At 41.4% G+C, this 15,935-nt stretch overlaps 1 protein-coding gene across 1 annotated transcript in view; it reads right to left on the bottom strand.

Annotated features, from left to right (window-relative positions):
* Positions 1–2,592: 2,592 nt before the first annotated feature.
* ITFG1 (integrin alpha FG-GAP repeat containing 1) overlaps positions 2,593–15,935 on the bottom strand; it is a 113,507-nt gene continuing 100,164 nt past the window's right edge. The window contains exons 15-18 of the mRNA XM_083513660.1: positions 15,631–15,755; positions 14,788–14,870; positions 7,602–7,719; positions 2,593–3,770 (exon numbers count right to left, since the gene is read on the bottom strand). Coding sequence (XP_083369786.1) covers positions 3,711–3,770; positions 7,602–7,719; positions 14,788–14,870; positions 15,631–15,755 — 386 coding nt within the window. The 3' untranslated portion in view covers positions 2,593–3,710. The remainder of the gene's footprint in view (positions 3,771–7,601; positions 7,720–14,787; positions 14,871–15,630; positions 15,756–15,935) is intronic.

Genomic DNA, 15,935 nt, shown 5'->3' on the forward strand with positions numbered 1-15,935 from the left:
TGAACTTGAGCAGTGCTACTATTGTTTGCAGTGGAGCTTATTGATGTTACTGCTAAGAGTTGGAACATTGCAAAGAGGCAACACATGTTTTCTTACCATTAAAATGGGGAAAGCAACAAAAGTAATGCTAGAATTTTTTTTCTATCCACTAATCTGTCAGTTTTATAATTACATTGTGCTCTTCCTGCTATAAAGAACACTGTCCAGGCATAGCTTTATAAAAGGGGTGAACCTCAAATTGTTCTGACGATACAAGCTCCATTCATTTTAGCCAAGACTCAGGTGGTACAACACTCAAGAAGTTGTGCATCCCATGGATCTAACAAACAATTCGGTAAAAATCTAAAAGGTGATGAACAGTATTTCTTTATTTTTTTATTGAATTGCATTTATTATTAATTTTATTCATTTTTTTTAACACTGCCCTTCGCCCTAAGACCACAGGGCAGTTTACAATATAAAAACACAAAAGTACATAGCATAATAACAAGCAAAACCAGTAACACCTTCTCTTGCATCACTGTTTTAAAGAAAGACGGGCGTGGTTCTCAAGCAGTGAACACATTATTAGAATAGAGAGAAGAAAACAACTTCCACACTAGTGGCTTCTTGGAATAAGAACAGCCTATTGGATCAGACCAAATGGCTCAGCTAGTCCAGCACCCTGTTCTCACAGAGGCCAACCAGATGGTTATTGGAAGCCCACAAGCAGGACCCGAATTCAAGAGCACTCTCCCCTTCTGTTGTTTCCAGCAACTGATACCCAGAAGCATTGCTGCCTCCAGCTGTGGAGGCAAAGTATAGCCATCATGGCTAGTAGCCATCGATAGCTTTCTCCTCCATGAATTTGTCCAATCCTCTCTCAAAGCCATCTAAGCTGGTGGCCATCAGTGCCTCCTATGGGAGTGACTTCCATAGTTCTAACTATGTGCTGCATGAAGAAGGACTTCCTTTTATGTGTCCTGGATTTTTCCAACATTCAGCTTCATGTCTTGGTGTACTCTTTGAGATCTGTTTTTGAAACCTTACCTAGCCCATTTGGGAAATCCGGGGCCACCAGACATAGGAATAGCCATAGTTTATAGACTACCCTGAATGTGCACTCTTGTCCTTTCCCCTCAAAAGTTAAACATCTCAGTGTGAGATGAGATATTTCAGGCATTTCTTACCCTTGGTACAACCACCAAACTGTAGCATTAATACAAAATCCCCGTAATACTCCCTATAGCTTTCTCTGTGTATTATCAGTGATATAAAATGAAGGGAGATGGAAATAGCTCCGTACAAAGCCTACTTTCTCTATATTTGGAGTGCACCACAGGAGACCTCTGCCAGGAGCAGGGATGAGGAACCTTAGTTACTGAAGGCAAGTGTGGCTCTCCAGACCTCTCTACTTAGCCTATCCTTGACACTGACTACTTGTCATGATTCCAGCTTTGCGCATGCTTGGAATGTTTTTGCTTGGCTGAAATGTGCCCTTGACCTGTAAAAATGCCTCTTGTTGCAAGCTGCCAGCGTGGTTTAGTGGTTAGAGCAGGCTTCCTCAACCTCGGCCCTCCAGATGTTTTGAGACTACAATTCCCATCATCCCTCACCACTGGTCCTGCTAGCTAGGGATCATGGGAGCTGTAGGCCAAAAACATCTGGAGGGCTGAGGCTGAGGAAGCCTGGGTTAGAGTGTTATACTAGGACCTGGGAGACCCACGGTTCAAATCCCCACTCAGGCATGAAGCTCACGGCCTCTCAGCCTAACCTACCTCATAGGGCCATTGCAGGGATTAAATGAGTAGGGGGAGAAACATGTATGCCACTTTGAGCTCCTTAGGGGGGAAATGTGGATTTTAACCACAGCAAATAAATAAGAAGCTTTATAGAAATCTCATTGACTTTTGCATGGCTTGGATGTGTCCTACTGAACAAAGGTTGTTACATGCTTTTCTCCACCTACTTTTGTCTCTGTTCCCACTGGCATGCGGCACTTGGAAAGTTCCTCGTGAGGGAAAGTGGCTCCCAGGCTGAACATGGTTCCCTACCCCTGTTCTAGATCGGTTAATAGCAGACATGCAACATGTGGGCGGAAGACGCCATCAAGCTTTCTCTAATAAGCAAGGCATGTGGCAACCAGATAGAAAACGAGTTTCAAGACCAGTGCAAATTTGCACTTTCTTGCTTCTCTCTTGCTACTGTCTCAGGAAGTGCCAAGACTGGGAAGAAGTAAAGCAAATGCAGTCATGCTTGGGGACGAGTTTGCATACAGTTTGCGCTACATATAGATGATCTCAGCTTCAGTTTCTGGCGTCTTCATTTGAAACGAATTCAGGCCATAAGCTTAGGAAAGACTACTGGTGTGTGAGACCTAGGAGAGTTGCTGTCAGAGTAGACCAACTCAGGATAAGACAGCTTCACATGTTCATGTGTTTCCCGTTTCTCCAACTCATTTTTTCCCCTTTTGATTTTCCTTTACAGGTCAATGCCAAAATGACAAGATTGATTCAATGGTTGATTCAAGGGGCCACACAGTGAGCACAGATGTTGTATTGAAAAGAAGCAACATTTAGATTCACCATCCATAAACTAAGCCAACATGCATGATTTAACTTAATAGATGCCATTTATTAGGAATGCAGGACAACAGTTTTCAAATCATGGTCAATTATAAATAAATCTCTAAGAATAAAGGAACAACCATATTATACAAAGTATGTTTCCAACAAAATCTGTTTAATAAAAAAGCCCATACCTCCTTTTTGGAAAATGATTCTTAAACTTAGCTGGAATTCTCTTTGTTCATGCCAAATGCAAAAAAATTAAATAATTGGTTTGGTATGATTATATGAAAATACAGCACAGTCCAGCCCTTGATTATAAGTGAATTTGGAAAGATCATACAACATATTTTTCCATGGTGGATTCTTTCCTTATTCCTTTCCCAATAACTTCACCTTATTGGTCAACTTTTATCATGATTAATCTTTAGTGCAATTACATGATAACCATGAGTAAGCCATGCAAAATTATTCCACTTTAGGAAGGCATAATTTAAAATAGAAGTTGAATAATATACTTCCATCTTAAAAATATTAATATATTAATAGACATTGTGACCAGTTTCTTTTTCTTATTAGGGTGTTTGTATCTTCCAATTTACAGCCTTTCCTCTCACTTGATTGGCTGCGTAGATTCATACAAAGCTGAGTAACCCAGAGAACTACAAATCAAACACCCTGGAGGACAGTCAGAATAGCATGAGATATCTTCACTCATCTGACAATTATAAAAATGCAATTCACATTTGTGGAATCTGTAAGTGACAAGTCTTACTCAAGTAGCACTAATGGGGATTTTGCTGACTGAAACTCACTTCTGAAATTTACATACGACTTCCTTTTCGTGAGTCGTTGTACAGAAGACAGTGAGGATATGCAAACAATTGAACACATGCAGTATGATCCATTATTAAAGCAGATTTTACAGCTTTTTTAAAAATAAAGAGAAAACGTTTATCAGTATATATACAACCAATTATTGGAGGGCCATGTGAAACAGGCTTGATTTTAACACTTTACAAATAAATTAAAACCAATGCAACATTTACAAATAGCACAGGAACAATACCCTCCCCACCCACCCCCCGGTCCTCGCAGGCTCAAATACAGTATCTGAGACCAAGCAAATGTGTAGCACGTCCTCCATCAACATATTAAGGCGCATCACATAGCATCAAAATGGAACCGATGGGCTTCTTGCCTTTTCTCTCTGTCATCTGCTTTCTGTGGGGGGGGGGGGAGGGATGAAAGAGAGTATTTTGGTAAATGCATCTTGCATTTTGACTTCCGGAGTTACTGAATTGCATGGAGTAGCTGCTTTATCATGTGAAGAGGTAATGGAAAGCTCACTAAAAGCCTTAACGGTTAGTACTTAAATAGGTGTCATTTTAGAGGAGAAGAGAAATGGCCACTGCAGTCAGTGATCAACTCTCTTTTGTGTTAATGGCCCAGTGCTTTGGGCTGGTTCATTAAATGCTTTTCTTTAAGAGCGATAATTGTCAAAGTAGAAATGACTCTTGGTACACAAGGATTTGCTGTTGTCTGGGCTGTGCTTATATGCTGAGATGTGAGGGGAAGCTCTAAAATGACTAACATCTGGTGGGCTTGCTCCAGTTGTGTTTTAAAAAAGCATTCTCCTTCAACCGCTATTTGAAATGCAAACTTATAAGCCACAATGTTTGGCTCAAATAATCATTACAGGTACAGTGGTACCTTGGGTTAAGTACTTAATTCATTCCAGAGGTCCGTACTTAACCTGAAACTGTTCTTAACCTGAAGCACCACTTTAGCTAACGGGGCCTCCTCCTGCTGCTGCGCCGCCGGAGCATGATTTCTGTTCTCATCCTGAAGCAAACTATTCTGGGTTAGCGGAGTGTGTAACCTGAAGCGTATGTAACCCGAGGTACCACTGTACTGCAATGCAGGAAAAGGAAATATTTGTAAGCATTGCACACGATGATTGACATGCCTGTTCTCTAAACAAAAGAAGGGATATACAGTGGCGTAGTGTGGGTTGTCAGCACCCGGGGCAAGGCAAGTAATTTGCGCCCCCTAACCCATGGATTTGCGCCCCCTAACCAGTGGATTTGCACCCCCTAACCCTAACCCCCAGGTGTTGCGCCCGGTGTGGCCGGCCCCCCCTGCACCCCCCACGCTACGCCACTGGGGGTATATTTAACCTATGTTGGTCCAGGTATGTCTTCTGCAGTTTGCCATCTTCCATATGCCCTGGGCAACCTGTCCAGTAAAAACTGCCCATAAACCTGTCTTTCTACCGTTTAGTGGACTAAGCACAAACATTACACCTGTAATTGAGGAGAGGCCTGGTGCAGAAAGGGAAATGGTTGTTACATCTTAAGGTGGCTTGTGAAAAGTTTGCCCTCACCTACCTCATCCTTATCTGACAAGCTGTGCTTGCTCTCTAAGGGCACTCTGGGACTTCATGTTGAACTGACAGTATCCTTCTGGATTTTGCTGTCAGGCCTTTTATCTTTCAGGAAAAGAACTCTGGTTTTAAGGCGTTATCACTTCTGGCTTCTTGGCAGTGACATGCTCATGCCACTAAGGCTCTGACACATCTCAAATGTATAAAAGAAGCCTGAGACATGTTCCCTTCTATCCCACTCCCAGTCTTGGCAAATTCACAGAGCATAATGTGCTGGCTCCTCTCCTCTCCCATTCCTGCCGTTGCTCCCTTCAAACAGTAATTCCAAGCCAGCTGTATCCTCTTTCTCTCTCCCTTCCATGGCATTTTGAAAAGGTTACCTGTAAGACTCATTTAACACCAAAGTCTAAAAAAACCACCCCTCGGATACATTGTGGTTTATACAGAGATATTTCTCCGCTATATGCCAGTTCTCGCACACAGAATTAAAAGATGCATCTTGAACTGTGGGATTTAGATTTGAACGGTTTTTATTTATTTATTAAAAAAATGGTTGGTTTTTAAAAAGAGAGATTAGTAGAATTATAAAAAGTGAGGGGGCACCTTCGGATCTCAACCTGCTTGTCAACTTCCCCAAATAGCTGTTCTTCAGAATATGCATTCCCCGCCGCCCCCCCTGTAATAGTGCAATGCCCTTCACGGTCTTCCTCCCAATTTCAGCTAATGCCCCTGATAAAGCTGGAGGTGTGTGAGGAGTCAGCGAGCATTTCATACTTTAGAGGTGAGAGATATCCCCGCTCAGTAAAAGCACAGTTGTTGCTAACTTGGTTCTGTTTGCTGAGTTGAGTGCCACCCTGAATATCTAACTTCATGGTTGTTTCTGTACCTCCTGCCTTTGGCATTTGGTGTTAACGCTTTGGAAGGGTTTATGACAATAGGCTTACTAATTTCCAGGCGCCGTGCAAAACCTTTCTAAACATTTAGCTCTTGCTCTTTTGTTTCATGAATGCCAATGACAAGGCGCCGTGAGTCTAAAATGCGGTAATTTTGACAGTTATGATTACAGCTTGGCTAGGCGGCAGCACTTATTGGCTACCCTGCTGGCTCAACTGTTTGCTGTGAATGGAGAGCTATATGGGAAATTGGGACACAGTTTCCTTTTGTAGTGTGAAAAGAAGCCTCCCAAATGGCTTCTCCGGATCAATGCATTTCTATAGAGAAAAACAGTCAGTTTTGCTCATGGTAAAATATCACCGTTTGAAGCATGTCAATAAAAAGTCAGCAAGGGTTTCTTAAACACAAGAGGGAAGAAATCCCTTTGTATTACAGCCTGACTGAAAATAATGAAAGCATGGGTTAAATTTCATTCATTGACAGAGCCACAATGTGCCTCAAGTATCTTTCAGTTAAACTACAGGCAGAGCAAGACATCCAAAGCCACAGCCACACAAACAAAGTTTAATGAATGAAGGCACTTTTTGATTTGTGTACTGAGGCCACATATACCAAAATGTGATGGGAGGAAGGGATAGTACCTCTTAAGAATGCAGATGGCAGATACTTATGGAAAGCAACTCCACTTCAAAAAACCTAGCTCATTGGAGAGGGAGTGTCTAGTTCAGTTGTGCTAGCTTTTTACTTACAGGGTTGTTATTAATATTGAAGAGAATTTAAAAATGTGACCCCCCAACTGCAATTTCAAGTGACATATTGTATTGCAGAGAGAGAGAGAGAGAGAGAGAGAGAGAGAGAGAGAGAGAGAGAAAGAAAGAAAGAAAGAGGAAGACACAAATGCACAGGAATAAGTAGGCCACAACTTTATTAAAGGAACATGGTGTTCATCCACCAGCTAAGGCCAGCATGGAGGGGCAGATCTAATCCTTCTCATATGACTTGCTCAGAAAGACTGGGATGGATAGCTAGCTGCAATACCTGCCCCCATCCCATCATTAAGGTGTAGAGCCAAGCTTGATTTGGGGCTGGGGGGTAACCCACTATCCATTCTGACTAGCAATGGCTTCTCAAGGTCTCAAGCAGACATTTTTCTCAGTCTTGTTACTCAATATATTTATAAAAAGGTAAAGGTACCCCTGCCCGTATGGGCCAGTCTTGTCAGACTCTAGGGTTGTGCGCTCATCTCACTTAAGAGGCCGGGAGCCAGCACTGTCCGCAGACACTTCCGGGTCACGTGGCCAGCATGACGAAGCTGCTCTGGCGAGCCAGCACCAGCACAGCACACGGAAACGCCGTTTACCTTACCGCTATAAAGCGGCACCTATTTATCTACTTGCACTTAAGGGTGCTTTCGAACTGCTAGGTGGGCAGGAGCTGGGACCGAACGACGGGAGCTCACCCCGACACGGGGATTCGAACCGCCGACCATGTGATTGGCAAGTCCTAGGCACTGAGGTTTTACCCACAGTGCCACCCACGTCCCTCAATATATTTATAATAGGAGCCTAATTCTGGGACCTTCTGCATACTTTAACATGCATTATTTTCCCCTTGTTTATTGAAGAAATGACTCAAAATCATCATGCTGAAAATGGCAACTTTTCCCAAAGTGAAAGGCTTAATTAAAAAAAGGACGATGCAGAGTTTGGTTTGCAATGTTGTATTGTGTGAGCTTGATGCGAGGAAGACAAGCACTCGTAACAAATTAAGCTTACCTTCTCTTGCCAGTGAAGTATACCGATTATTGCCAGGATGAAGACACAGACCCCAATTAGGGCAATGGCCGTCAGCAATACGATGTTACTTGGGGTTAGGTACAGCTTGGCACTCCAGCTGTGGGTATAAAGGAGAATCCAAGAAAACATCAGTTTACTTTCAGGACTGATGGCAAGATGTTCCACAGAGATTATGGAAAGCAGAATGATAAAAAGCTGCCTGACTTCAGGCCTGTTTGATTTGGAGCTCTATGGGATGTAAAGCAATGAGTTAAGATCATCTCCCTGCTCCCCAGCCAGGGCACGTTTGTCGTGTCAGAGTAACATTTTGACTTGTCGCTTGATGTGTTGACTCACTGCAAAGTTGATGTTCGCTTTTGGAAGCAGAGACAATGCGCAGACAAAAGGAAGGATTTAAGAAGCAGGAGGCAGCAGCAGTGAGAGAAGATAATCTACTGCACATTAGTCTCTGAGTATGAAAGGCCACATGTTTCAGGAAGGAACTACACCCATGATATGAAGCTGTACAAATTGGGAAAAGCTGGTAGGTATATTTCTCCAGCTCCTGTTTTTAACGGGGTTCTATTAAATACAGGAAACTACACTGCAATAAAGCTTCCTTCAAAGGCCTTAGCAGAGAAGAATTATTGGTGAAATATACCAAAACAGAGCAAAGGCAACCCTTTCCATCATCTTTACCAAAGTCACTTTTCAGGTAATATTGCTATGTTCTGAGTTTATAAGCGCACAAATACATCACACTCAAAGTATGCTAACATCAAAAGGTTCTCCTGTCTCAGCTAGGACTAAAATAGCGTATGGAGTTTGGAAACCTGAAACCCTTATTTCAGGAAAATAATATACATAAGAATTCTTCAATTATCTTTGGGGTACCGAAATACAAAAGAACTTCAAGTGTTCTTGTGGCGTGCTTTGCAAATGGCTCCATTGATTATTGGAAGTTCATAAACAGGATGTCAATTCAAAGCCACAAGGCGGCATTTAGCCCATCATGTGTCATTTTGCTCTTTTCTCACAGCCCAGGCAACGGTTTCACATTGATCTGAGTTAATGTGTTTCAGCAAAATGAACTCTAACTGTCCCATTTGTGGAGTGTGGTTCCAACTCAGGCATGCAGAAAACAACACAATCATAATATACCCGTCAGGAGATCATTTAAAATACATTCTCCAACCCCTGCTCCCATTTTGTAATTGATCCCTCTCTTGTTTTTGGGTGGTGGGGAGCGCAATCAATCAGTGATGGAGCGGGTGCAAACTATGTGCTTCTGTAATCCTTAGGTCTGCCTGAAGAAAAGAAGTATTAGGATTGAAAAAAGTATGGCTCCAGAGTTAATTGCCACCATACTCTTTAGGATAAGGTGAAACACTCCCCAGGGGTCCAAGCACAAGGCTTCTTCTAAAGCATTTTGCAAAATCATGCATTCCATTCAATTCCATTCTAGGGGCTTATTTTACGGGAGGTATTTACTAGGGATGTGTGCCAGCCAAAATATTTAACTTTTATCTCTAGCCAAGGGAAGCCAACTCACCTGTTTTGAATCTGCTCTATGGATTGCATCTACTTTTAGTTCTATGCAGAACAGACCAACTGAAATTCATGGGCATGGCATAACTGAAGTCTACTAATAGCCACGGGTCTCCTCTGAGTAGATTTTACTGGGCTACAACCCCATGTGTTTCCAAGTCAACTTGTTATTCAGGTCTGAAGCAGTGTTCCCTCCCCCTCACTGATTACAATGGGGAATCTAAAAACGGCTGCATTCCCCCCCCCCCCGGAAGTGGACAAAATTTGCAGATAAAGGCGCTCCTCCAGGGTGGATTAAGCCTGCCAAATTGCAGACAGTTTCACTGAAGGATTTTGTGCAGCAAGCTTTTAAGGTTTTTTTTTTTAAAAAAAGCAAAAAAGTCTTAGAATTCAGTATAATGATTCTCCCTTCTCAGGGGATGAATACTTTCAGTATAATAGGTGCAATGGTTTTCCCACAAGGACAACTTTTTTAAAAAAAATTAGTGATCACTTTTTTTTAAAAAAAAGGCAAAATGCAGCATTTTTGGGGGGATGCCTGTGTTTACAGAATGACTTGGGGCTTCCTTGATCTAACTTCAGATGCCTTGTAAATGGCGGAATCTCCTTTGAAGCATTCCTGTTTCCTCCTACTTTGGATTGAACACTGAGTCAATGCAAACCGAGTGGGAAGCCACAAACGTTTCAGCATCCACCACACCCCATAATATGCATGGGGTGAAAAACCTGAAGTGCCTAGTAAGGATGCACTCTCATTTGTGGGTGCACAGGGCAAAGTCTCACTATACACTTCTATTCCTCAGACAAAACTATATTCTAAGGGTAAAATTCCGCTTTGGGATGCAAATTAACTCAACTACTATATAAAAATCCTACTGGGGCACAATGAATACTATGGTCTAAATCCAATATTTTACTACATCTGTTAGACTGGTGAAAATCAACACAACAAGAAAAACCCAACTATCACAACTGAAAAAAATTAAAAACAAGAATACAACAAAACAAAAAATATGCAAAGGCAAATTAGAATAACAAACCATTTTACTAAAATGTAAGATTTACAGAAGCTTTTCTAGACAAGCCATACGAAAAGGTCACAAGCTTGTCAAGTATAAATTATGATAGAAGATTGTTAAATTAATTAAATTTAGCTTGAAAACGACTTCCCGGATCCCTTAGTACTGCATTTCAATGCTCACTGGTTTTTAAAACAACATATAATGAACTTTTTTCATAAAAATATTTCCGATCTCTCCTTCCAAAGGCACACAGGCCATTTCAAAAACTAGAACACGAAGCTGAACCACATATCTGTGGAAAGATTGATTAGATTGCTTTGGAGTAAGCAGGTGGCAGACTACATTCTCCTTTGTTTAATATCTCTCAACTACCATGTGATTACATTAGTATAAAGCAAAACTGCATTCTCTTATCACTTTTTCAAGTGCTGTTGCTTTATTTCAAAGATTAATAAAGCTGTGATCTCTCTAACAAACAAGCATAGCTTTGTTTTAGGATTACAATAAAGATTTATTGGCCACTGAGGTCAGCCACTGCAATCAATAAATCTTGAAACTGACTGAAAACTAAAATCAATGTGCATTTTATAAGAGGCATAAATTTGAGAGAGCATTCTTTCAGAAAACACAAGGAGCAAAATAAGAGATAAATGACTAAAAACTCATTTGTAGGAAGAAGTAGTACTACACCAACAGCTCCTAAAATATCAGCACCAGAATTTACTTGATGCTGGTTAAAAGGAGCAATAGCACAGCCCACTGTGTTGCTTTGACTAAATGAGACATTATTGTAACAGTCGCTCTTGTGACATTTATTGCGTCTGGATTCAATGGAGCTTGAACTGGATTAGAGTGTTAACTGAACGCTTCGGGGTACTTCACGTGGTGATCAATAGCATGATATGTATAATATTTCAACATATTTGGTAAGCATTTTGGGAAGTGTATCTGAATATGTCAGTCTTCCTACCTACAGTATGTTGGTTCTAGGAGTAATTTGCTTTTCTTCCCCCTGCAGTACAAGGCAAGGTGTTGACTGGGTGGAGAATGAACATTAAAATCTGCTCCAACCTTTCCTTCCACCTTTTTGTAGTGACTGGTTACTGATGGCATCTAGCAGGGTTTGGGAACCTCAGGCCTGTGGGCCAAATGTGGCCATCCTGGTCTCTCTATCTGGCCCTTTGGGCTCTTCCCAGGACACACCAGACCTGCTTTGCAAGTGTCTTTTCCTGACTGGATTGTATAAATGAATTTGATAATCCTTCTTGCTTGCCTAGGTAGAAGGTGCAATGCAGGGGCTAGGACTAAATGACCCTTTGGGTTCCTTCCAACTCTGCAGTTCTATGATTTTATATATAGAGTGTGTCTACAGCTAGCTTACTGTACACCAAGACAGTCTCAACTCCCCCTAATCTGCACAGAAAGATAATTAAACCTCCAGTTCACAACTCCAGAGAAATCTGGTTGCCTGAACATCAGTGAAATGGCCATCACGCTTGACACGCAAATTAGGGGTAGGATATATCTCCATGAGGGGCAATCATTTCATTCTGCCTTCTTACAAGTGTGATGGCTGGTCAGTTTGTCTTGACCACCTGTACATCTGATGGCAGGAAGAATTTCTTCTATTAGGTAAGTTTCTTCCATCTTAGTGGGCACTGGGAAGCGGAAGGAATCAGTTCTGCCAACAGGGCAATGAGTTAATATTTGCCAATGGATTTCAAGGCAAACACCTTCGAAAAAAACAATAACTGAACCAACACCCTGGTTTAGTTTTTGTAGTTTTCCGACTTTTTTCATAGTAGAGGTAGTTGGAAAGATTGGGGGAGGGGGGAACAGAGGGAGCTTGCATATGTATGGAAGAGTGTAATGAGTGATTTCCTCTCCAGAAATCCCATGGGGAAAAGGGTGGTGTTTCCTTGTTTTATGCAAGGTGCTTCTGATTGCTTTTCATAGCACAATGCAGTCTCTTTTCATCTCAAATGGCCTGTGATGTCAAATGTGGATATATGGAATGGTATCCAGTGCTGCACAAGCAATTTCCCCTTTCTTCTCTCATCTCCCTATCCCTCAGCCACCCCAAATCTGATCAAGAGTCCTTCTCCAACACTTTGGAGCAGAAAGGGGGGAACATGGGGGGCTGAAGGGGGAAGAGATTTTTGCAAAAGCAAAAATATGCTGTAGTGGACAGGCACCTTTGCATATCACCCACAAGATTTAGAGAAAGAGGAGGGTAGTTTACAAACAGAGAAGATAATCACAAAATGTGATTAATTACTAAGGCAAAGGTAGGTCTCTACAGCTTTTAGTTTTAAAATGGTCCTATTCTCATATAGTTTTTCTCTGGGTTCCTGGATATATGAACCAATGGTATAAGTATATACAAATATCACCATCATAAGAGAAGTAAAAAGAGTGTAGTAATTCAAGTGATTTTGTTTTTCTGAAAGGGAGAGATGGACACCAATTTATCAGCCTAGAAATTCAAGTTTATCAGCCTGTAAATAAGTGCTACAAGAGTTACTGACATGTAAAATATTTTGCTTGCCCTCCTGTCCCATATTTATCCATGCTACCAAAGTGTGGCTTAAAAGGAAATGGTCTTTTCCTGGGCATCTGGAAGCAATGGGTCTTTGTTACAGGTGAACAGGTGAGTTGCTGTTTACAGCCTGTTCAATACCTCAGGTTACAACCAATTGTTCGTGGTTAAAGAAAAATAGTTTCTATCCAAGAGCGGAGCTTTAATATCAACATAGTTACATAAATATATTGCATACATTCAATGAGATGTAGTCTGCATATAAATTGCAATGGTTGGTGACTGATGCAAAAATAAAATAAAAAATTCTCTCTTTTATTTTAAGGTAAACTGAAATTTCCTTGCATTGGTCTCCACAATAAGAGCACAACTATAGAGATAAAATCACCAAATTATAAACCATACACATCTATCTATGTAGCTTTTTGTTATTTTATTGATTTGTTGATTGTAGTTTTATTATTTCTTTTTCTTTTTTTTCTTTTCTGTGCAACTGTGGGAAGCCATGAGGAACACATTGGAAAAGCAGTGCATAAGTAAATAAATAAGTAAATAAACACTACCTACGGCACATTTTTAACTTTACTATATGTCAAGGGGGTTCCTAGTAGGCCAAATATAAGGGCAGCTGGGAAGTAAAGCCAATCACTTTCATACAAATGAGACTTTATTTCAAGGGGATTTCATTGTGGAAATCCTCTGCTAAGCAAGTTTCGTGCCCCTAATTACAACAGAATTCAAAGAGCCATGGCAACACACAGCATGTGCTGGAAATCTGAATAGAAATCTTTTTGCACTTCACTGGACACGGAGAATGTATATTTGATTAGAACCAAACTTCTCAGGAAGCCATTGTCTCCACAATTACATTTGCTACTTGACAAAGAAAACAAAAACCCCAGACAGAACACATTTTATGAAGACACGTTTTATGGAATTATACATCTATGGTCAATTCTTTGGAATCTTTCTTTCTTTTTTAAAAATCCCTGCCAGTTAACTCAACCCACAGGGAACATCTTCTGAGAGGTTGCATTTGCACAACTTCCATCCAATAAGGCTTGCCTAAGTTTCCAGAAACCGGCAGTCAGTCAGTATGTGAAAGTGAGTACCTCATGCCCATAGTTCCTGATCACACGCCCACTTTCAGCTTTGCTCATTCTTTGGAAAGGAATTATTTCCCTCTGTTGTCTTTGTCACCCATTTTCGCCCCTACAGCTTCAATCTGCCGATTCTCTATGCCAGTTTTGCTTCTCTGAATAATCCTCTCAGACTCGCTCTATAAGCCTTCTGCCCTTTCCCTCATTTCTCAGGACCGTTCCCAGACCAAACCTAATTTCCCAATAGCCAGGGGGTTTCTTAGCCTGTCATTGCCTAAATCTCTTAAGAGTGCCAATCCCGTGCTCATCGCTCTCTTCTTTCATTTCTAAGCAGCTCAAGCCAATGGCAACAAGTCCCTGCTTCTTTGGCTCAGCCAATCACAGCCAGAGGCTTCACCACCATCACTACCAACACTCTTATTAAATTGCTCTAAAGACTTTGTCTGATTTTAGTCCAAGCAATATGGCCCTATGTTTATAGAATTATACTCTGCTTCTGAGGCACAGCCAAAGCTTTGTATATTCTCTCTGCAACTCAGGAAATAAGAGGCGCCTGCAGGATCAGGCCCATCTGGTCCAGCACCCTGTTCTCATGGTGCCTGTGCAGATGTATGTGGGAAGCCTGCAAGCCGCACACAAGTACAACATTTGCCTGCTTGCAGATCGCAGAAACTGGCATTCAGAGGTATGATTCCTCTGAGAGTGCAGGTAGGACATAGTCATTGTGGCTAGTAGCCACCGATAGCCTCTGTGCCCCCCCCCCCGCAAATTTGGTGGCCATCACTGTCTCCTATGTGAGTGAGTTCTATAGTTGAGCTATGTGCTGTGTGGACTAGGAAAGTAGTTAGATTTTTGAGTATACCAGGATTTCTGTGAGAGAAGGAAACGGTCTGGCTCCAACCGCAGCATAGGCTCAATATCCTTCAAATCAACGGCCATTGCGACTCATATGACAGGATTTCAATCAGTGGCATTACCTTCGAGGGGAGTAGTGAGGATATGGAATGACGATCAGCTGGGAGTTTGGGATGATGGCTGTCCATTCCTGTTTCCTTATAGACTGGAAGAGGAAAAAAATGAAAGCACTCAGTGAATGTCTTGCGAGCTCATTTCATTCTTGATTCTACTGTGTAGTCAAAGCAAAATCTCAAAATTCTCACTATCTTAAAAAACTGGCTGGAATGACATTTCCAAAAGACTGTTTGGTTCCTTCCCACTTTCAAAGACAAAACAATTTTGACCTGATACATTTTCAAGACTTAAGAGTAAATACTGCCACTTCAGTATATATGTATGTATGTATGTATGTATGTGTGTGTGTGTATGTATGTATCAAGGGATAATAATGCCTTTTGCTATCATAAATAAAATTAAGTAAACGGTGGATCAGGTTCGTAAAATGGCAGCCTGGGATAGACCCTGTCTGATCAGGATTCACAACTGTTTGAATGCCCTGTCGGTGGAGGCCAAAATAGATGTAAATCCACGCCCTTTGGGTCCCAATCAGGCTTAGGTACAACCATAACGTTAAAGGTATTCCAGGTTGAGAATGCCTTTCCAAGGTCTCAAAGGACTTTAAACAACAAAAATGCCCATGCTGCAGGGAAAAGGTCTACTGGCATTCCATTAGGCCTGTTTACCTGGTCATTTTATCCTGTAGGTCAGCCATGGAAACCACAATTCTCTGGCTGAAGCCCACATCAACACATTCTCAGCATCCTACCCTTTTAAGAAGAAGCCAGCGTGATACTGAGCAAGGTATGAAACCAAATGCACATTGATATCAATAAAATTATATGTGAACTGGGGTCCCAACATACCTTTTCACCTAATGGGCGAGGAATGCCCACATACAAGTGATCAAGAAAATTAGCGCTGCGTCCCAAGCCTAGCACATTATATGGGAGTTGGAGGGCAAAATGTGCTGATTGACTCAGTTGTCCCGCTGGAATGCAATTGAAAAGATGACACAATGAATACATTGCTTAAGGCCTTCTAAGCAAAATATTTTTGGTTTAGAGTCATAGGATTAGGTGCTCTTCATCCATATTTGAGCCCTAAAATCCATTTTTACATTTTAACAGCAGAAACATTTAGCATTGATATAATACTTTGGAGAGTTCCA

This window comes from Podarcis liolepis, assembly GCF_965112155.1.
Source record: "Podarcis liolepis genome assembly, chromosome: 7".
Lineage (NCBI taxonomy): Eukaryota > Metazoa > Chordata > Lepidosauria > Squamata > Lacertidae > Podarcis > Podarcis liolepis.